The sequence below is a fragment of the Necator americanus genome, chromosome V (assembly GCF_031761385.1).
Source record: "Necator americanus strain Aroian chromosome V, whole genome shotgun sequence".
NCBI classification, from domain to species: Eukaryota; Metazoa; Nematoda; class Chromadorea; order Rhabditida; family Ancylostomatidae; genus Necator; species Necator americanus.
In genome coordinates, this window is record NC_087375.1 from 6,453,334 (window position 1) to 6,474,539 (window position 21,206).

Sequence of the window (21,206 nt, forward strand, 5' to 3'; positions counted from 1 at the left end):
CATTTCACAATGCCGAGTTTTTAAGGAGAGTGACATTTAGATTGGAAGTAAAATTGCTACTAGAACGAATAATAAACGAGGTATAGGAGAATGGACAAACAAAATGTTTAGCACCTAAGGCTTTAGGGGGAAAATATAGTTGGGGGGAGGGGGAGGGGGGAGAGGGAATGGCACTCAATCGTGTTCTTATTTCTGGAAGTTCTCTCTTTCTTTTTTTTTCTCTTAGTAACTTTAGCGCTTACAACTCATAGATCCTCTAAGACTAATACTTAAGTTTTAGGGTCCCCAATGATTTAGTTATTTATTTTCAGAACCCCCCCCCCCTTCCCCGTAATCCCTTCCTTCCAATTACACTTCACCCGGCTTTAGCTTAGTTCAGACGAAAACTCCCTACTTGGTTAAGGTGACAGACGACAAGATGACAAAGAGAATAATCGATACTAAGGAAATCAAGTTACCAGCAGTAGCTCAGTACCAGTAGGTATAGTCGGGTGAAAAAAACATAAAGTCAGGTGCAGTCACGAAATCGCTTGCGCTCGAAGCGGCGCGGTAGAGACAGCGGTTGGGATCGGGGTGGGACCCTCGATAGCTTCTCTGGGACTGCAGCGATGAGCGGAGCTAGCAAGGGTTCTACCACGATCGTACCCGCTACTACCATCGCGCTGCATACGCGGATGCACCGAGCTTCAGGTCGTTCTAACTGGACTATAGACTTACTTTAGCGCATCAGTTGATCCGTAAAATGTTGTTTATTTTTATTTGTTCATGAGATATTATTTACTGATGGGTGTGGGACGTTTCACTAGGAAAAGAGAGTTCTGGGAAATTAGGCGAACATACAGCAATAACTGTAAGAAAACCAGTCGTGAAGGTTAGTTTCAAAAAAACAAGGATGGAGATCGACAATCAAGAAGATGAGTCGCAAATCACTCAAAAATTTGTTTTCAATCAAAAGAGTCTTCTGTTTTCTTAAGGTAAAGGAACATGACAAACTAAACGGAAATTGCGACCGCCCAAAGATGGTGGAACGAGGCATCCTGTCGCATATTTTTGATCTACTCAATAAAGGAGATTCGTAGAGAATTACGTGGGAAATAGGTCTCTTGCGTTCTCCACGATCACAATGGCATCCAAAATATCACTTATAACACTCTTTTTGTTATCCATGGTTTATCGATCTGTTAAGACAGATTCTTAGCACCATTTTGGCTCTATTTTTGACATTCTTTTTTCTTAATTTTTGCAAACCCATACGTTGTCACGTAGCTGTTTATTGATTTGCTTGAGCTGTGGCCAAGATTGGTATTCATATTGATTAACAGCTAACGTTTCAGGATTTTCGCTTTCATCTCAGAGCCTGAAAAAAATCAAAGCCATTAGTGATTTATACCCTCAAGCACCTTATCATCTTACAGAAAGAATCCAAACGGTAGGTGAACTCAAACAACTACACACTGGCTAAGGCTTACCTCATTTGCTGGATTTGGTAACGCAACAGACCACCACGTACCATAACTACGAGTCACAAGAGTTTTATAGGGACTTGGCTGCCTGCCCCGTAAATCAAAACCCGCAGAGATCTTGGTATGGGCCTAAGTCGCTTGTGATCACAATGCACTTATCCTTCCTCTTCATTCTTGGACTTTTGGCTGTGATCCAAAATTCCTCTAGTACATACGTTGTAAGTCAACGTGTCAGACAGTACGGTACGTTAAGTTCCGTAAAAACTATACAACTGCCCTAATATCCTGTGTTATAAGACCACTGGTCCCAACAGGAAAATCTTCGAAGCTTTTGATATGAATATGAGATTTCTTGTGGATTTAGTCTTTTTTATTTTTATTATAAGGTTACCCTGATTGTCCTTGGTTATGTTTATCTTTGCGAGCAACTTATAAAATAAACATAATTTTTTCCTGCTTATAAGGCTCCCGTGCATATGGCCAGTCTTCCATACGGGAAATTAGGGTAGGGCTCTGTCGGCTTGGTGGTTGCGCTAAGCAACGAACACGAAAATAAAAGTAATATAATCCAATATCTTATATCTTGATGTAATAATATATTAATATAATAATGTCAGTATGTAATAGGTAAGTAATATAGTAGTATTTTGTTGATTTTTTTGACTTCAATCCAAACACGACTGTGGAACATGTGATTTTAGCATTAGTTCAGAGTATTCTCATTCCCTACTGTTTCCTTTGTCTTTTCACTTATCTTTTCTTTCTTTCGTTTTTTTTTTTCTTTTTGATATTCCCAGATCCTCACTTGTCCATCTTCTCCTTCTGTGTGTATGCGCTTATCTTCACAACTAATTATTTCTGTACCCGTACTGTTTTCTCTCCATCTTTCTTCCTTTTTCCAACTTTCTCAAACAAAACAGAAATGCCCAGAGCTATGACATTTATCTCATGGATGAAAAATAGTGGTACATGAATGCTAAGAGAAGTTTTTAAGCAGTAATCCTTCAGTATCTTATTTCTTATACATGGGGAATTATAGTAAATCCTTCTTCTTAGACCTCTCAAGAGAATGCTGCTCGGGTGGTGGCTTCCTGAAGGGAAGCGTTTACATTTCACAACTCAATATCAAGACGTCACTAACCCAGAAGAGATCGAGATGAGTATTTGTCAAATTCCAATACTTGCAAATCTCATGGGTTATTTAACGTATAATTTAAGGCTGAATCTCTGGAGTTTTTTTTCAGTATTAACATTATTGCTCGGATAAAAAAGTCTCACTAAAATTCTCGCTCTAAGAGAGCAACTCTTTTCTCCTCGTCGAATTCCTTTCCAACTTATCTGATCAGCTAAATTTTGAAATAGCGTGGTTTTTTGTTGTTTTCAAAAATCAAACTACTGTCAAGGAATAATTATGACGCTGGAGATCATTGTCCTATCCTGTCCATCATTTCTTCGACATAAGTCTCGGTGAGCCATAGCTTTTTGTCATTTTGATGTATGCGGATCAACTACGTCCAAAGTAATCCCATATTCTTACATATGATCTATGAGATTTTAAAAGAACACTTTTTTTGTATATTAGGCTTATGGTCATCACTCATTCTCTGATTTATGCTTGGATGAAACACAGCACAGAGCTGCCCCACCCACATCTATCAATTTTGAACTGGTTGAAAATTATTGGAGTGCAGTCAAGAAAAATTTCAACCGATGCGCTTATGAGCATGAAAAGGGGTGGTTTAACTGAAATAACTATTTCATTATCTGCATTAAGTACATTCGAGTCGGAACGACATGAACCTCGGTGTAGTTGCGTAAGCGGCTCATAAGTGCGATAGGGAGGAGCCAGACCTTCTGGTTCAGGTGAAGGGGTCTAGCTCATGTAGTGCAACTCAAATGATGAGGATCCTTTCGCCAACCATCCAAAAGTGAAGAGGTTCGAATCAGCAGCTCCGATGTATGGAACGACTGCGCGGTTGAAGTAGCGGTTGAAATCGGGGTGGGACCATCGTGAACCGCAGCCATAAGTGGTTCGCCTAGACCCTAGCAAGGGTCTCCGCTAGATCCTAACCTCTACGCTCCTTCGCAGTGCTTCGAGCACAGTCGCTTACGACTCGACTATACTTTAGGACCACAAACAAGCACTGAGGACACATAGATGAATAACGCGTGCAGGAAAACGGTTCACATTCGTCTTCAGTGGATCTGGTGTCGTAGGAAGATCATGGCAAAAGGACCAGAAGGCCAGAAAGGTACATAGGCAGTGTGGTTGAGTGGAGTTGAAGTTCAAAGTTGATCACAAGTGTAGAACGAAAACTACTTATCCGTTAACCTCACTCCGTCGACTATATTCTGCTATAGTCGACGGAGTTTTTTTTTTATTGAGTTTATACTTTTACTACTTTCTCTATTACTCTACACTAGTTTTTTTTTTCCTTCCGAAAAAATTCATTAGGATATTTTTGAGCTTGCTTCAACTACAGATAAGCAGGACGTGGATGAGCTGTTCCTTCGAAGTTTTCCTGGATGCTCTCAGATCAATGTACTGTTTTGAGGATATCACAGAAAACAATGACGCGACACACTCAGAAATTAATAACTCCATTTTCTCCGAATTACAAAAATGGTTCGCATGCGGAATCGATTGAAATGCTGGAACCAATGTCGTTTGTTGTTCTTTCTGTATGCGACATGCCGTAGAGCCTGGTCAAGATTTTTTGAGGTGGCGGTTACGAACCAGTAGGACTGTTTGATTAAGTGGAGATGAATGGAGTCAGTGAGGATCCCACCTCGATCAGAACCGCGGTTAGTTTCATCGCGCCGGTTCAGACGCTGCTTTTTATGCAACTGTACCGTGCTTGATGTCTTTTTCACCCGACTACACCTATGTAGGATACTGTAACTGTACAAACGTCTTGTTGAAAAAAAGATGTCTTAATTGTAATCAGCATGTGAAAATACCCAAACTGAGAGATTTTAGATCGCTTTCAACAGATAAATAACTGAATATGATACAATCTATCTGCTGCTATCTCGTATTGCACTGAATGTAGTTAATATTGATTAGTGATTAGAATGTCTCCCGTTCTTCACTTCATCTTCATCATTCATCTTCTCTTACACTCCAATCTGAAATCAGTCGTCATATTTCTGCCCTACATTTATCGATTCACAGTAGATGTGTGTACAACAACTATATAAACATTTATGCATTTTCGAAACAACATACAGCAGCCTAGAATTTACTCCATGTGCAGCGCATCTCTTTGCGTCAACATATAGACCTTATAACACCTTACGAGTGCTAGCTATATGGTAACAAAAATACGACCTGTTAAACGAAAGGGAGGACATCCACATACGCAATCAGGTGTAGCTTAGAAGCAGATATCACATATCATACATGATTGATGGATGGTGGATGTTTACACTAATCAAAACCGATCGATACCTCCAGAAACAAAGCATATATGATACGTCATGAGCGGTGGCGACGGGGTGAGTCATACACATATATAAGTTAGAAATTAAATAATTCGGTGAAAACTTACTTAATTACACACCACGGTCATCAAGAATGTGACCGCATTCCCACTTTTATAGAAGGTACAGTAATATACTGTAAAGAAACAATACACTTAGAAGGTTGCACCATGCACTCACACGCACTAAAAGCAGGACAGACTGATAGATGAGAATGAAATTTAAAGAACACCACTGATAGGCTGGTTCTACCGGATCAATGAAACGTTAATAGAGGCACCTGGACGCGTTGGGATGCTATCATAAAGCCGATATAAGCAAATAGAATTGAATAAATGTGTGTGACTGGTGGGTTAGACAAAATGGGGCTACGAAACCCGCTCGCGCTACATATTACGCGTGCGCAAGTATTGAAAGAAACAATAGAAACTATACAACAAAATCGATTATCACAAACAACGTGACTATAACGATAACAACATGTTCAGGTAAGAGAATCGGTGAGCATATGAAATTCGGAAGAGCATTATCCACAACAAGAAGTGCGCCATTAATCGGTATCATGTATCGTGTCTGCGTTTCAGGATTTCCTTATTGGAACTGGCAAAAATAAATAAAAATAACTTTTTCCACGCAGGAGACAAACGAATCCCGGAATTATGAAGAAGATAAGGCCCGTCAATCACACGCTACCGCTAATGGCGCATAGTTTAGCCAGTAAACTATTGTTGATTCGTCCTGGATAAAGGAGAAGAAGGAGACTGTGGGAGTGCTGAGATGTTGGCTTGCTGCTTTGATATAGGTTCCTGAAATTTGAAGAGAAATAATGTCGTATAAAGAAGTTAATGACTATAAAAACAGTCATCGCTATCAGAAACAAACTCAAAAAAATCTTCCTCTAAATTGATTAGAGAACAGTTGGTAAGAAATTTCTTGAAACCCCCAAAGTCCTCAACATGTCCATTGCTACACGCGCTTCGAGGCAACTCCGTTTATCAGAAATGAAAATTTTCTAGCGCTTGCATTTGTTGCAGCAAACGATATTGAGATGTTAATATGAAGAAGAGGATAATCTAGCCCTAATGAAATAGTTCTCCTATATCAACCTGAGGGTTAATTACCTACACAAAAAAAACAAGTAAATGAAGAGCCATAACACACATTGAGGCGGTCAACGTGTTATTATTATTATTATTCTGTGAAATACCACCATAATATGAAGGATACAAAAAATATCCGAGCTTTAACAAACGCTACGACGCCTGTGAGAAGCGACACCGCCTATGAGAAGCGCCCCATCCGCTAACTCACAGAAAGCTACAGTTTTGAAAAAAAACTGAGAGAACGAAAAATATGCGGAGTCAAAGACTTGCCAAATAAGGGTTCTCACAACTAGTTGATGACGTCGTGGTGTTGCCATCTCGACCCAACGATGAACCTAAAATTATAAAATAAATTATTATAAAATGTTCATCAATTTCATTTCCATGGTAACAAAAACAGAAGGCCGAGAAACAATCCTCCACGGTAGCTACAAGCCAGTAAACCCTTTTAATCCGGATATAACGCTGAACAAACACCTACCCTCAGAGCTTTTACTGGTCGTACTTAAAGGTCTCGTACGATGCATCTGTTCAATGTCTTGCTTCGATCCACCCAGCTGTTTCACTGGATGTGTCGAAGTAGATGACGAGCTAGTGCTTCTCATTATTGGAATCAGTCCACGTACCTCAAAATCACCAAATAACAAATAAAAAAACAAAACCAAGGAAAATTTAATACAAACTCGATCGCCAGCTGATTGGTTATGCCCTCCTTGAGGTTGCAGATCGATGAAACTCTGCAACTCGTGCACAGAACCAGGACCCATGTGAACAATGTGCATAAAATCACTTGGACCAGATATAGGCAAATTACTTCGACGATCACCAGGACTGAAAGAAATTTTCTTCAGTGCCAAATAAAGAAATAAGGGCGGAACCATCTACGGTGGATTGATGAACGACACATTTCCATTTGAGCTAATTTTCGTTAAAATAGGTATATTCCGATTAGTTTGGATGAACCACCAAGGAATAGATAACGATGACAAAAGTTTTTAGTTGAAATGCTAACTGCGCAATACCGCATTTAGTCAAGAAAAAAAGAAAGAAAACTTGGAAGGAATTAATTCCTCCCTCCTAAGAGAACCATCCGAAATTATAACCGAATACGTGATTCAACCAACCAATTAGTTTCGATTAAGTAAATTATGAAAAACTATTTCATTATGAGGAAAATTAACACGAAACCAACCGAGGTTCGTCTTTTCCAGGCACTCTTACGGAAAACTTTCGTTTCCCTTTACTTCGCTTTCCTATTGAAGATGTTGATGTGTTGGATGAAGTTTGCGGCACGTACAATAAGTCTTCGTCTGAAGTGAATAAAGTATGCTTTGAAGAAAAGGCCAATACGCCAGCGCCAGCCAGCGGTATCAGAAAAAAAAATTGAAGGAAGAGGCTGGCTTGTTAGGAAATGCCAACTACGAGTCACTCGAGTAAGAGTTTTTGAAAAGAGAACAGAGAAGAGCTAGAGAAATTTGTTTGGAAATGGCGCAAAAAAAAGAAGTAAAAAGACCACAGAATATAGAAGCGGTGAAAAATGATACCAATGTTTCCACAAAAAAAAAACTTGACAATTGGGAGTTTCATTTCTGAGTGAAACAACACTTCCAGAATAATTGAGGAATACCCTATCAGATACCTTTGGACCACGTTTCAACAAACAAAAAAAAACAATTTTTAAGCTATTACCTGAAAGCACGTCGCAGAGCATTACCACAAACGGTGCATCGTTCACCACACATAGAGATAAAAGTCCATTAGGTGTTAAGGGAATAGCGGTTCTAAAACAGAATATTAAGAAGAGGATACTTGGAATGGAAGCCATAAATGAAAGATAAAAATATTTTCTTCGCGCTACACACCTTAAATTGATGGTTTGAATCCACTCTGCGGACATCACGTTGAACACATCGATTTCGTTTTCAGAATACACGCACAGATGAGGGCTGAGATGTGCAAAGCCGCCAGGACGAGGCGCAGACGGAAACATCAACTCTTGTGAGCGACTCCTTCGGCCTGATAATTATTGCATTTCTCTGAGTGATAATTTACGTGGAAGTTCAGTATTTAACAAGGTCGAAGGTGAGGAATTCAGTTATAGTCTACATTAATATCTGATATCTGAGTGCAAACACGACGTGCACAACTTTAGATATGAATAAAACGCATCCGCGAAAAGGAAAATCTACCTTGCGCATCCACGTATAGGCCTAGCTTATCGAATACGAGTAGATATTCTCTCGACGACGGCTCCGTAGACTCTCCCGCTACTTCAACCATTAGTTGAGCCTCGTAGTTCGACTGGCTAAGGAATTGCAACGACTGGTCTTCCATATTCACGAGAGCTTAAGAAGAAATGGTTATTGAACTATATAACATTCAAACGAGATCTAACAGAAAGCAAATAAAGTCGAACACAAGACACACTCACAGATGTGCTTCGTGTTGTTCTGATCACCGAGCGCCCATGCTCGGAACGAGTGTGTGAATCCAACAACAAGTCTACCACCTTCAATCGCCAACGACTGAGGCAATCCTGGCATCGCTAGTTCCTGCAATATTGCTATTTGAACAAATTCTGGAAGAACATATGAGGCTTGCGAATATGATATAACAACATGCACTTCTCTAAGAATTCTACGTGCTGACAGGTAGCAGGATTGCCTTACAGATAAAAAGAGTAAACTGTTATGATTTGAAGCACAACTAATATCCAATAGGGGTATCTAATCTTCCACACCGTTAGCACTAAGCAATTTTTATAAGTTAAATACAAGAAGTTAAGTCAATTACAATGAAGTTCAGAAGTACAATCAGAAACAGCTGTTTTCTAAGAAAAATTGAAATCAATTACCTTCCACTTTCTGTGCCTCTTTTCACTGCGATCGATTTGGTACACGATAACGCTCTTCTTAATTGCCACAGCAATATAGTGCACGTTTCCTGCAGGACTTACGGACGCCGTACCGGCAACCGAACCAGCACCCATTGCCATCAAATGACAACCTTTTGTGTCGGCAACCTTCAGAAATTTGTTTCAAAACTTTAAAAACTGTTCCATATCGAAAAAAGGAATAGACTTTTTGGCAGTAGGAGGAGCTCTTGGATGCGTCTCAATCGGAAAGACTGTTCCTTGTATCACTAACCCTCACCTTAATCCATTTCAAATCGCGACCATCGAGAGCAGCTGAGGGAATGAGCCGAACATGTCGATCTTTCGGAGGTCCAACCATAACGAGTAGAAGCTGAATGTCATTACGATATCTGATGAGTTAGAAGGTTCAGATGATGACGACATTCATTTAAGTTTGAAAATACCTGTTCCGAAGGATTGTACTCGACTTTCTCTACAAATCTTCCCTTGTTCTCTTTCTCACCACCAACTGCCACCAATGTCTGAAAAAATACGTCTTTGCTTACATTATTTTTTCTTGTATTAGTAACCTTTCTAAGCAAGAAAAGCATACAACAGAAGATAAAGGAGCAAACTCGCTACTCTACCTCTCTATCCAATTCCACACAGTACAGTCCTACATCTGCAAAACCAATGACCACTTTAGTTCGATCAATTACAGTGGCACATTGAGCTACTCGGATTGAGGGTAAGCTGGCAACATCGAAAACTTCCTGAATGCAAAGATAATTTAGAAATACAGAATTTTATCCAACCCTTTAAAGAACACGAATTTGTACGATTATTCACCTTTACGCTGAACGCGCTTCGATCTGCCAACCGTGACCTCTTGAGGAGGGTTTTTAACTCATTGAGTGCTATGACCCATTTCTTCCGTTCCTAAAATGTGAGCAAATGCAAATAGAGCTCAAAAACCCATAATTGGTCAAGGAAGCACGCGGTTATGAAAAATAAATTTAAAAACAAACAAATCAAAACAAAGTACGAACGGACGGAACTTCACTAGCTGTTTCTTATTCCTTAACTTCATATTTTCTGTGTTTCTACAAAGCAGAAGAATTGATATTATTTACCTCTTGACTATCCGCCATCAGCAAAGTATATTGTCTATTTGCTGTTCCGTCGTCGGTAACGGAAGCTCCTTGGATTTGGCTGGTTGTTATCCGGAAAATCTTCGCCAGATCGTTCCTAGGAAAAAATACTCCAGTGAATTTGCGTTACAATGTTGGAAATGAGAACTTTTGGGCAATCAGTTTTCGCTCTTTTTAATGCTAAACAATCTGTACAAGAAAAGTTTGAAAGACATTAACACACTTATTGGCATGGATCACATCCTGCTCGCTAACTCCAGTCACTCCAAAATCCGGGTCTCTCATGTCTAGCACCTGAAACATGAGATATTTGTAGCAGCACTGCGTCTGAAGATAGTTTAGTCGCGCAGAATATCTAAGCTTTTTGGTGCGTTTACAGAATCAGACAAACGCGAGATCAGACGAGAAATATACGACCCTCACGTATCAAGAATTATAGAACCAAGAAAAAGTGCGCGTAGTCCAATGAAATTCAAAAATGCACTTCTACCGCAAAAAAAAAAAAGAAATGTTACCGTTAGAAAGTTATCAGAAAATGTGGTCGCGAACTAACCTGTCGAATTACTGGCTGGATTTCGTTAGCCTTATTTTGACGATCGGTTACACAATCATACAGATACAGCTTGAAATCGCACACAACAACATAGGTATGTTGCCAACCCTGAAATTTTCCATTCACACTCTACTCCTCGGGGTTTCTAAGAAGAACGAAAATAAAGAAATTCTAACCTTTTTCACTCCACCAGCTCTCGGCGTTCTCACTAACCCTTCGTATGCGGTTCCAACACCTTTCAGGGGATCAATACCAAGTGGTCTCCGCGCGTCAGGTGGTACAGGACATTGTGGTACAACTCGGGAGGAACAGTGAACATGGCACGCGTAGTGACACGTTTGGCAATAGAGACCTACAATGCAATTCTTGGCTGTTATAAACAGAAATGCGAGGTCTTCTCTTCTCTCAGAGATTTTCCATCCCAACTTAGCAAATATAAGGAGGATAATACAAAAGTAGGGGTTCACACAAGTAGAATGAAATTGTTCATGATGCAGTAAATCAATGATTACCTTGCCGATCTAATCCAACCAGTATTGAGGTACAATGTCCACATTTTGTTGGCGCATTTAAATGAACATGTTGGAACTGATGACCTCGTCCGCTCAACGCATTGTTAAGTGATTGTATCACCTGGAAAATATCAGAAGAAATTATTACCGGCTCTACTTGGGTCAATAAGGAGAAGCGGCAAAGAAAAAGGATGTCAATGTTGAAATGTCGAAAACGACTAACCTTCGGACTCGCTCCTCTGTTACCAACCAACATTGTGGAAGCTGTTGAAGGAGTTTGGCTGTGTCTAACGGTGTTCTCGTAGGCCGGTGGTGGTGGAGCTGGTGATGATAACCTGAATCTGCACTTTTCGTTTTTGAATCAAAACATTACCGTTGAATGACTGATTCTAATAAACATCCGGTAACGGAGACAATATCGCTTACGCTGTACCACCGTATCTTCTGCTATTTGATATTTCATAGTCAGTACTGAATGAGTTATGCACAGAATCACGTGGAGTTGAAGTACGTCCTGGAGAACAAAGAACTACACCGATAGGAGTGGAAACAAACATCGAGTAGAACAAAATCGACAAACCCTCTGGCACCATATTAAAGAATGCTCGTCCATCTTCAACACTATCGCGGCTCCCAGCACGAAGTTCAGCTTTCAATGACTCGTTCTCTCTTCTCGATGCAGCTAACTGTAACGAAAAATGTTGTATATAGAGGTACAGACGAAGTAAGTCTTAGGCTTCCGGTAACAAGGAGGTAACTTATTCCCTCTAAGATAATTAGGAGTAAATAACAAGCTTAAAAATATGGATTTTTTTTGGTAAATTGCGAGCCCCTCAACCCCCGAAAAAACATGCAGCTTTTCTCAAATTCTCATTCATTCATCAAAATCATTCTCAAACTTCGTTTCTTTTCTGACACAAATTCAAACTAATTCATCTCAGGATGTCTGAGATCTAGTCGAACAAATCAAGGAACAATTTCCACACATGGCTAGAAAAAAAAAGCTAAAGTTCATAAACAAAAACTGAAAATTACTACATACCCGCTCCTCGCACTCATCCAAACGAGCTTTGGAGGCAAACAATGCAGATCTTGTTTTGCTCAACTCTTCTTGGAGCTCACATTTCGCTCGGATCTCTGCATTCAGGGCTTTCTTGGCATCCAAGATCTGAAAAAGTTCTTCTTCAGAACAAAGATTTCGTGAAGATAAAAAACCCAAGGCCTTCTAAAAGTCTCTCTGACTGTAAAATTCTTCACTCACCTCCATCTTTGCCGCTTTGTTCATACGCCTTGATCCCCATCCAGATGCAGGTGTCGTGATATTGCTGTATTGACCTGAATCATTCATCTATCCATTTCGATTCTGCACATGACATCCGTAATTGACGGCATCTTTTGTTGACACAAAAACACAGCAGACATGGCCGCCACTAAACAAACCATTTGGCGTACCGCCATTAGTGCCATTCTGAAGCTTCAACGTCTCAATATCACCAGTTATTCGTCGAGTCAGCAACTAAAATAGTGTCCTCATCATTTGAAAATATGTAGTGAATTAACTGCAATGAAAAAAAAGTATAAAAAAAGAAACAGCAATTCAAAGAAACATTTTCTTAGCCGAGAGAAGAAAATCTCACCTCCATCTCCTCCCTTGTTGCTTTCTCCTCATTAACCCAGTTAAGAATCTCATGAAGTTGTTGCTCGTTGATGCCAGGTCGAGTCATTTCACTTAAAAAGATAAAATGAAGAGTAAAATAAATAAAAAGGAATAGAAAACATTCCTCAACGGAATGTAATACAGTTTTACACAGCAAAAGTCAAAAGGTAGAGAAAAACGAGGCAAACTAAGAAAAGTAAAAATTCCTACATCTCAGCGTGTAGCCTCGCAAGCTCTGCTCGTAGTGTATCATTCTCTAACTTCAACTGAGCCGTATTCTCTTCGAACGCTTTCTGTAGACGATCATATTGCACCTAAAACCGTGTCTTTGAGATCAATGTCGGATTGGATGAGTCTATGCCGGAATAGAAGTAAGGGTAAGAGTATTGGGTAGGGAACATCTTTCTCAAAAGAATGCTCATCACTCACTTCCACATTCTTCGAATTTTGTTCTTGCTGGAGCGCAAACTGTGCCCTTTCTTCTTCTAGTTTAGCGCGAGCAGTTCTTAACTCAACATCCTTTTCATCGAATTGGGACTGCAGTTCGGCTAATTGGCCCTAAAAAGGAATAAAAAGTTTATAATGCCACGTTGGAAAACTGATAGTATAACAGTAAACAGATAACAGTATACCTGGTAATGCTCTACTAGTTGTTTCCTCTTCTTGTCCTCTTGTGCAACAATCTCAGCGTGACGTTCGTTCAACCTCTCTAGCTCTTCCCCAAGTCGACGTGCCTCCTCACCAGGCTTTTCGTCGCCAAATGCTGCCAACTTAAAAAAAAATTAGCGTACTAATTCATGTAAACGAACTAAATGAAAGAATACAATTGGACTTGAAAATAGAATTTTAAAAAAATTATTAGTTAAAGGTTATAGCAGATTCAATACCTTGGCCTGCAATCCTTCTTTAAGCAGACGCTCAGACTCTGCTGCTTGTTTTGCCTTCGCAAGCTCCATGTCGATGTCGTGACGAGCTTAATATGAGAGCTTTATCAGATACTAAAAACTTCTAAAAAAACAAAATTCTTCGATAACAGTGATGAAAGACTTCAAAAACATAAAGATAATCTAGGCTTAATAAGATGACGGTGCAACATTGCTTTCAGCAAAGAGTTGAACAAAAACTCTCTGCATTAGTGTTGTACTGTGGATGAGTAAAATAATGGAAATTATACCAAAAAAAAAACAATTTTTTCTGTTGCATATTCAACTACTTACTGCGCATGACCTCAAGTAAAGCAGATGTTCTACCTACGAAAAGAAGAATGAGCACGCAATAAATGGTTTGAAGACAATAGTAAATTAATGGGCGGAGTAAATGGGGAATCGATTGTTTCCAAAAATCGAACATACTGCTCTCTGCTTTCCTCAAGTCCGCCTTGAGACTATCGACTCTGGATTGAAGTTGAGCTAACTTCGTCTCTGTCTCAGCTGCTTCTTTCTCCAGTCGACGAGCTTTGCTTCTCTCATCAAGCAGTTCATTATTGAGCTGCAACAACCAAACCTATTCTTGCACTTTTAACATGTAAACACAATTGTAAGAGAAGTAGGAAACGTTCCATAGCAACAGCCGAAAAAAAAAAACGGAACAAACCTCTTCGAAGTCTGCTTTAGCCGATTCGCGATGCTTGATAGCTTCTTTCCACTCTTTAGTCTGGATAGTCAGCTTCTCCGCACCTTCTTCTAGTTCCTGCAAGGTGAAGACTAAAACACACTGCACTCTTAGTATGGGGAAGAAAGTTAGAGTTCAGGTAGCATGAAATTATCCGCAACAAAGAAAGCTTCTTTTTATTGCTATACATGCCTCAACCCTGACTGAAGCTTGCAATTCTAGTTAAAACTTTGATAAGCCTTCTGCAGCGCTGAAAATTTCTCTGTAATTGTTTCCCAGAATTTTGTTATTTCCATAAGCTTCTTAGGTGCTAACTTAACCATTTACATAGGATAGCTTTGAAAGCGCCGGTTACGATATAGCCTTAATTAGAGGTGTTGGAGGTCGGGAGGCACTTCAAACAGAACAACATATACAATACGAAAATTTGTGAGTAGTGAGAGAAATTCAGCCACATTTCATTCATAGAAAGGGAAAAAAGCATATAGTTCTCATATCAAATCAATTAACCTTCAACATTTACAACTGATATTCACATGATTCACAACCGAACGTCTAAACAATTCCAGGGAAAACAACTTGTAAAATAAGCGTTGGAAAATTAGGCAATTCAGTGTGGGTAAATCTTCGTCAGAATTCACTAGTTCTTTCCGGATCTGCATTATTTTCTTCTTTTTTTTTCAAAAAAATCTTCACTAAGCCACTAAAAGCGAAGACGCAGAGGGAATCCAAACAAGAACTAGCCCACTCCGGCATTGGCATGCGCATCTACATCACAGCAACTTCCCTGTGAACAATGTACGTATGCGCTACCATTAAATACACCACCGTTGGGTTTTCACAAATTTATTGACTAAATATCTGGATCATATATCATATACGTACACACAAGAACGAACAAATCAACAAACGATATGCAAAGCACTGGGATGCAATCCTAAACATGTACTAATGAGCAGAATTATGTTGGGAATCACAGAGGTCACACGACTACATATTCACAGAGCTATGCTCGAATTATGCTATGAGAAAAGTGATTATGACATCAAAAGCAGTACATTATCACTGATTGAATGTGATTATGACGTCACAATTGACACCGAACATGCATGGCATCATAGAAAACCCTTCAACTGACAACACATTAATCACTAAGGAGCTAATGCGCAACAATGGACAAGTAATATGTGAACAAACCATCGATGATACTTGTTTTATGACTTCATCATCACCTATATTCTCTGAACGCTGTTTTACCCCTTCATCATAAAGCGTGATAATAATTGGTGATAATTATCATCTCAAGATCTTTCCATCCAAAACAACAAAAGTGCTAAATTTTTACACTTCTCATATTTTTTTTGAATTTTTAGCACAAAAACGGTCTCTTCGTTAATTTTGTTCCAAGATATCCCCTCCAAGAAAGAAGCACTTTATTTGCAAGTGAGCCTACAAAATGACCATTCTCAACTGATCAGCTCTCTTTTTAAAAAGAAAGAAATACATTACATAACCTGCTTTAAACACTACCCTTCCCGAAAAACTAGGTCTCCCTTTAATCGATTTGAACACGTAAATAAATCAAATTCCCATAGATTATCTATCTGCTATTTTACCAACTTTTTTTTTTTGATATATGTAAATAAAAAGTTACGTGCTCAATCGCAGTGACGATGAAATCCTCAAAAGTTGGCATCGATGGCTAGTAAAAAAAACTAGATTTTGATTTTTTAATCATACTTCGTGAAAAAAATCTACAAAACACCTCTGCGACAACAGTGTGTCAGAATTACTTGAATGCGCTAGATCTAGTCTTTAAAAAAATGCTGAACAAACCAGAAACACTATGAAACATGCAATCCAAGCAACCTACATCACACAATCGCCGCCATAAATAGTACTATTACGAAAAAAAAAAAGCAAAATGCTATACACATGCTAAGAAGAAGATTCACATGCTCTCCCGACCTCTCCAACTATGGCTGAACCGGGGAACAACCACACCCACTGAGTGAACACAAATTTCATGCCATGCTGACAAATCTCCCGCGCCCAGCACCACAGCTCTTTAGCTAAAAGCTGTGTGTACTCTACTGTCTCTCCAAAGCCTACATTAGAGTAGCGATATAAAAAGGAAAAACCCAAGCAGAACAACATCCAAAGGAAGTATGCGCGTCTATGGCGTCGCTCACGTCTGCGCGCTTTGTGTAACCAACAAGTCGGTGAATCCAAGGACATCGCGACATCCCCGCTAAAACACGAATGCCTCCCGCATATAAGCGCACTGTCAGAATTACTATCACGATGGCAGCAGTAGTGCTGCGTTGAAGGCCTTGCAGCTAGGGGATCTGGTGGAGCGCACTCACCAGCACCACCACTACGGGATAGTGTGCGCTCCACTGAAAGACCCCCCTCACGTTCATGAGACATTAAATCCGGCAAATCTCCTGAAGCCTTCAGCGAGTCGCTCACCCGCTGCAGCTCCGTTTTCTCCAAGATGAGTTGTCGATTCTTCTCCTTCAACTCTCGAACCTTCTTCTCCAAATCTTCGACGGCCGGATCTTTTGCTGTTGCTGCACGTTCCTTCGACGCCGTCTCATCAGCGAGACGAGTTTTCAAGATCTACAAAATGTCAGTTTCTGCAATTCCATTTCGAAAAATCGAGTCAAACAAGGAAATTCCTCTTTTCAACATTCATCCTTTATTTAAGGACAAGACTACAAGACTTTAGGAGGAGTGATAGAAAGCTAACAAACCAGATTTCGGCGGTATAGGTCCTATGTAAAATCACTAAATTTTCACAATCTAATAGAAGAACTCCAATGAAAGGACCTATTGAAAAATAGCAACAAGGAAGTGACCTTGAAAGGTAATCTTCTGTAACTAACTGGCTTTCCTGATGTATGTCGGATCAAAACTACAAAATTACGGTGCAGTTGCGTAAGCGGCGCGGTGGAGCGCAGTTTTTGTGGTCGAGGGAGGACCCTGTTAGTAACACTCGTTACTGAAGTTCGAGTGAAGCTAGCTATGGTTCCATCTCGACTATAATCGCTAGCTATACTGTGCCTCTTCGAGCGTAGCCGCTTGCGCAATTGCATCGAGCCTCATCGAGGTCATTTTGATTTGGCTATATGAAGTAGAATAGGCCAACTCAAAAAAAACCCCAAAACTCAAGTTTTAGTGAATAATTGTAAACAGGCGATATAGAAGAGAGAGAAACGAATGACGAATAAAATTTGACCTTATGGCCGAGCGCTTAATAGTCTAATTTTTTAAAAAGGAATTTTCATTAACTGTTCGTATTGTTCGTTCAAATCGAATTCAAACAACTACCTCTTGTCTTTTGAATTATTTTTTTTTAATGTATCATTTATGTTTGCAGCTTATCACTAGGCCCTTACTCGCGAAAGTTCAAAAAGAAGCATACCCGGCTTTGGTTAGGTCTTTTTTTACGCTGATGGCATAATAGTTGTTTCCCATTTCTGTATCTCAAAAACCATTAAAAGTCATCGTGCTACACCCAGAAAAACAGTTCATAATGGTTCACTTTTTCCCCATTTTCCAATTCCCATCATAGTCAGGAGCTGCATTGACGAATAGCTAGTATGCGCCGCACCCAAGAGACAGATAATATGTTCACATTAGCTCTAAGAGGTGGTAAAAAAAAATAGTAAGCAAACGAAAAACGTTGTTTATGAAGCAATTACAATCACCTTCAATAACTTTAGGAAGAGAAAGCAGATCAATGCCCACCTGAATCTCATCTTTTAGCTGGGCAATCGTTTGTTCATAGTTCTTATCCTCCTCCGATCGGAGTTCGCCAGCAAATGACTGCACCAGCTGATTTGCCTCTGAAGAAGGAATCCGTTGAGAACAGAATTGAAATATCGAAAAAAAAAACAGCAATACGCAGACAAACCTTGACATTTCCTTGCCAGCTCTTGCTTCTCAACTTCAAGATCTCGTAATCTTTTCTCGTAAGCTTCAGCCCCCGCTGATCGGTTCTGATCTGCTCCAGATGTATCTCGTGATAAACAGTCGCTCAGCGATTTTGCGTCGGAGAGCAAACTTAACATTAGCTAGTATTCAGTACGGGCTAAAAAGAATCAAAGTTGGAAAACAAATCCTAAATGCCCACCTCCCGTGTGTGTACGTAAAACCAATAAATGGTAGATGATGACCCGTAAAAGCGGCAGTTACTCGGGGTGGTTGAGTTTCCTGCAAGTACTTACGCATAGTATGCAAAACATTTTTTTCTGAAAGCCGTAACAGCAGCGCGGTACACTTACACAAGGTGTAAAGTCATCCTCACAAATATCAACGTCAAAGTTTGACGTATCTGTTGGACTAGACACTTCTGGATGGTATGGAGGGTCCGCTAGAAGTACATAACTTTACAAAACAATTTACAAACATTCAGTTAATACAATCACTACAGTTATGGTCAACAATGACTGCGACACGGTAATTTGACCATTTTCCATGACTCAAAGAACTGGGATAATATATTTTCTTGACTAGTAAAGCTTTGTTCTTTTCTTTTCGTAGCGCTATAACCTCACTAAACTTTCGCATTAGGTTTGAAGTGTGTTTGCATCTAAGCAGCTACACTCTGTTCTGAGATTTACGTAGATGCGTACAGAATAGCAATGTCTGCAAAACTACGACACAAAAAAAAACACATTAGAGAAGGGAAAAAAAGAAAGGAAGAGAAAAACTAAAGCGGTGCGGGTGCGGGGATGAAAAACTCCCAATAAACCAAATCGCTTTACTTCTCTTTCGTTATCGATTTTGTGGTTCGGAAAAACTCGTGAATTACGAGATGTAATGAGCATTTCACCGGGTACCCACTTAAGGACTTTAACTAAAAGCAACTGTCACTCGAAAATGATTAGAATAGTAACATACAATCTCTTATTGCGGTCCAGTCGACTCCGGCGAAAAACGGGTGGTCACGGAAATCCGCAAAACCTCCTTTACCAAGCCGAACCTCAAACAACATAAATTCCCAATGCAAACAGAAACTAGTTTGATCCTAATTAAAATTGACAGAACAAAATCTCAATAAATCTTCTCACTTCTCTAGGACATATCAACTTTCGTATCAAGTCCTTTGCTTCTTCGGATATCGTCCAATCCACGTCCTCGTCGGGGAAATCGAGCATGTCTTGATGGCTCATAATTTTTCCATAGGTATCGATCAGGCGTTCCGAATAGAATGGTGTGTTTCCATAGAGCATTTCGTACCTGCACGAGGAAAAAAAAAATCCAATAGCGAAGCTTTCCAAAACGGGTAAAGGGACGTAGAAAGCGATGCTGTGAGTATGACAGGAACAAGCTCATATAAATCTTTTTTTACTAACCATAACCCTAAAAACACTACAGAGCGGGAGGTAAACGTGATTTTATGCCCCGATTCATTATCATGATCACTCCAGAAATCATGTTTATGAATTCGTCAAAAAAATCCAAAAGGTTAAAGTCATACATATTTACAATATTATGACTATTATATTATGACTGCTTCCGAGAAATCAAACGAGAAGTCATTTGAGTTCTCGGAAGCTGGAAGAATGTTACGATCTAAGAAGATAAACACTGACATGACACTGAGACATGCAAAACAATGGTCCGCTTATTTTGCATTCTGGATGCACGATAAGCGAACCATCCCTGTTGTTTATCTCCTCAGATGAGTAATCATTCTAACAAATACATGAACATTAACCCACATGCATATCCCTAATGACCACCAATCGCATTCTTTCCCATAATGCCCTTTTCCATCCTCCATTGCTCGCAGGATCTCTGGCGATATATAATCCGGCGTTCCAACAGCGACATTTGAGGCCACTGTGCCTGAAAAAGCATCAGTAAACTTCAGTAGACAACAGGACCTAATGGGATTGCTTTTTTTTTACAATGTGATGATATGCTAAATATCAGCTTGCAGTTCGAAGCGAATGGAAAATAAATTACCATCTGGTAGTAATCGAAGACAACTTCCGAAATCAGCTAGCCGTATATGACCTTGTATGTCGAGCAATACGTTATCTGGTTTCACATCCCTAAAAATACTGGATGTGGCATTTTATTCGAAAAAAATCCTGAAACTGTTGCTTTCATTGCTGAGGGGAAAAAATTTGAAAAAAAACATGACAAGAACATTAAAACCATACTGGTAACACTTTACAAAAACATAACTGCCTATAAATATTTCAAGCCTGAAAAAAGAAAGGCCCCGCATTGGAACCAAATGAAAGAATGTTACATTATCCTGCCAAAATGGTTTTATGAACCGAATAAGAAAGTCATATGTTGTCCCACAACACTTGAAGAAGTAGCCATGTTTAAATTGAAATAAAAACTCAAAATCAATAATATATTTCCCCAATTTTCATCAAACTGCTGAACAATCAATATTTTTTTTAACCAACACACATGTTTCTGGGGAAGAAATATGTTTATTGGTGAAAGTCAGTTCAATTCGCAATAAACAAGGTAACTCGAGAAGATGGATGATAATTGCTGGAGCAAGACCAACCTGTGAACGTAACCCAGATTGTGTATCGAGTCGATTGCTAGCACCATTTCAGCGATGTAGAACCGAGCCATCGTCTCCGGAATACGATCCTCGAACTTCGATAATAACGTTAACATATCTCCGCCCACGTAGTAGTCCATTACGAAATACTGGAACATACAGTATGCCTATTACCTAGATTTTTCACATTCACTTTTTGCAGTATGTAAATCAGAATTTTAATAATGCTTTCACCTACTGAAAGACGATTAAAACAGTTTCATGTGCTTAGTATG

At 39.5% G+C, this 21,206-nt stretch overlaps 2 protein-coding genes across 4 annotated transcripts in view; one reads left to right on the forward strand and one right to left on the reverse strand.

Annotated features, from left to right (window-relative positions):
* Positions 1-783: 783 nt before the first annotated feature.
* RB195_013095 (uncharacterized protein) lies at positions 784-1,596 on the forward strand (the record flags this gene model as incomplete). The annotated part of the gene is made up of 3 exons (XM_064202763.1): positions 784-871; positions 1,335-1,429; positions 1,540-1,596. 3 exons carry the CDS (start codon positions 784-786, stop codon positions 1,594-1,596), a joined length of 240 nt encoding a protein of 79 aa, XP_064058644.1.
* Positions 1,597-5,668: 4,072 nt separating this feature from the next.
* RB195_013096 (uncharacterized protein) overlaps positions 5,669-21,206 on the reverse strand; it is a gene marked incomplete at both ends in the record, with an annotated part of 29,564 nt that continues 14,026 nt past the window's right edge. For 2 of the 3 annotated variants that reach the window (XM_064202766.1, XM_064202764.1), the window contains 42 exons: positions 5,669-5,752; positions 6,320-6,384; positions 6,531-6,675; positions 6,733-6,880; positions 7,242-7,359; positions 7,739-7,830; positions 7,912-8,065; positions 8,239-8,394; positions 8,481-8,601; positions 8,904-9,071; positions 9,202-9,294; positions 9,368-9,445; positions 9,551-9,676; positions 9,753-9,842; positions 10,037-10,151; positions 10,278-10,348; positions 10,608-10,715; positions 10,784-10,959; positions 11,120-11,240; positions 11,343-11,454; positions 11,546-11,633; positions 11,700-11,805; positions 12,162-12,287; positions 12,381-12,454; positions 12,560-12,635; positions 12,757-12,847; positions 12,987-13,090; positions 13,206-13,334; positions 13,409-13,546; positions 13,664-13,749; positions 14,129-14,264; positions 14,370-14,465; positions 16,860-17,009; positions 18,141-18,238; positions 18,307-18,455; positions 18,526-18,605; positions 18,677-18,765; positions 19,296-19,377; positions 19,466-19,634; positions 20,120-20,246; positions 20,367-20,455; positions 20,932-21,080. In XM_064202766.1, coding sequence (XP_064058646.1) covers positions 5,669-5,752; positions 6,320-6,384; positions 6,531-6,675; positions 6,733-6,880; positions 7,242-7,359; positions 7,739-7,830; positions 7,912-8,065; positions 8,239-8,394; positions 8,481-8,601; positions 8,904-9,071; positions 9,202-9,294; positions 9,368-9,445; positions 9,551-9,676; positions 9,753-9,842; positions 10,037-10,151; positions 10,278-10,348; positions 10,608-10,715; positions 10,784-10,959; positions 11,120-11,240; positions 11,343-11,454; positions 11,546-11,633; positions 11,700-11,805; positions 12,162-12,287; positions 12,381-12,454; positions 12,560-12,635; positions 12,757-12,847; positions 12,987-13,090; positions 13,206-13,334; positions 13,409-13,546; positions 13,664-13,749; positions 14,129-14,264; positions 14,370-14,465; positions 16,860-17,009; positions 18,141-18,238; positions 18,307-18,455; positions 18,526-18,605; positions 18,677-18,765; positions 19,296-19,377; positions 19,466-19,634; positions 20,120-20,246; positions 20,367-20,455; positions 20,932-21,080 — 4,773 coding nt within the window. The remainder of the gene's footprint in view (positions 5,753-6,319; positions 6,385-6,530; positions 6,676-6,732; positions 6,881-7,241; positions 7,360-7,738; positions 7,831-7,911; positions 8,066-8,238; positions 8,395-8,480; positions 8,602-8,903; positions 9,072-9,201; positions 9,295-9,367; positions 9,446-9,550; positions 9,677-9,752; positions 9,843-10,036; positions 10,152-10,277; positions 10,349-10,607; positions 10,716-10,783; positions 10,960-11,119; positions 11,241-11,342; positions 11,455-11,545; positions 11,634-11,699; positions 11,806-12,161; positions 12,288-12,380; positions 12,455-12,559; positions 12,636-12,756; positions 12,848-12,986; positions 13,091-13,205; positions 13,335-13,408; positions 13,547-13,663; positions 13,750-14,128; positions 14,265-14,369; positions 14,466-16,859; positions 17,010-18,140; positions 18,239-18,306; positions 18,456-18,525; positions 18,606-18,676; positions 18,766-19,295; positions 19,378-19,465; positions 19,635-20,119; positions 20,247-20,366; positions 20,456-20,931; positions 21,081-21,206) is intronic. The other variant, XM_064202765.1, reaches the window with a different exon arrangement.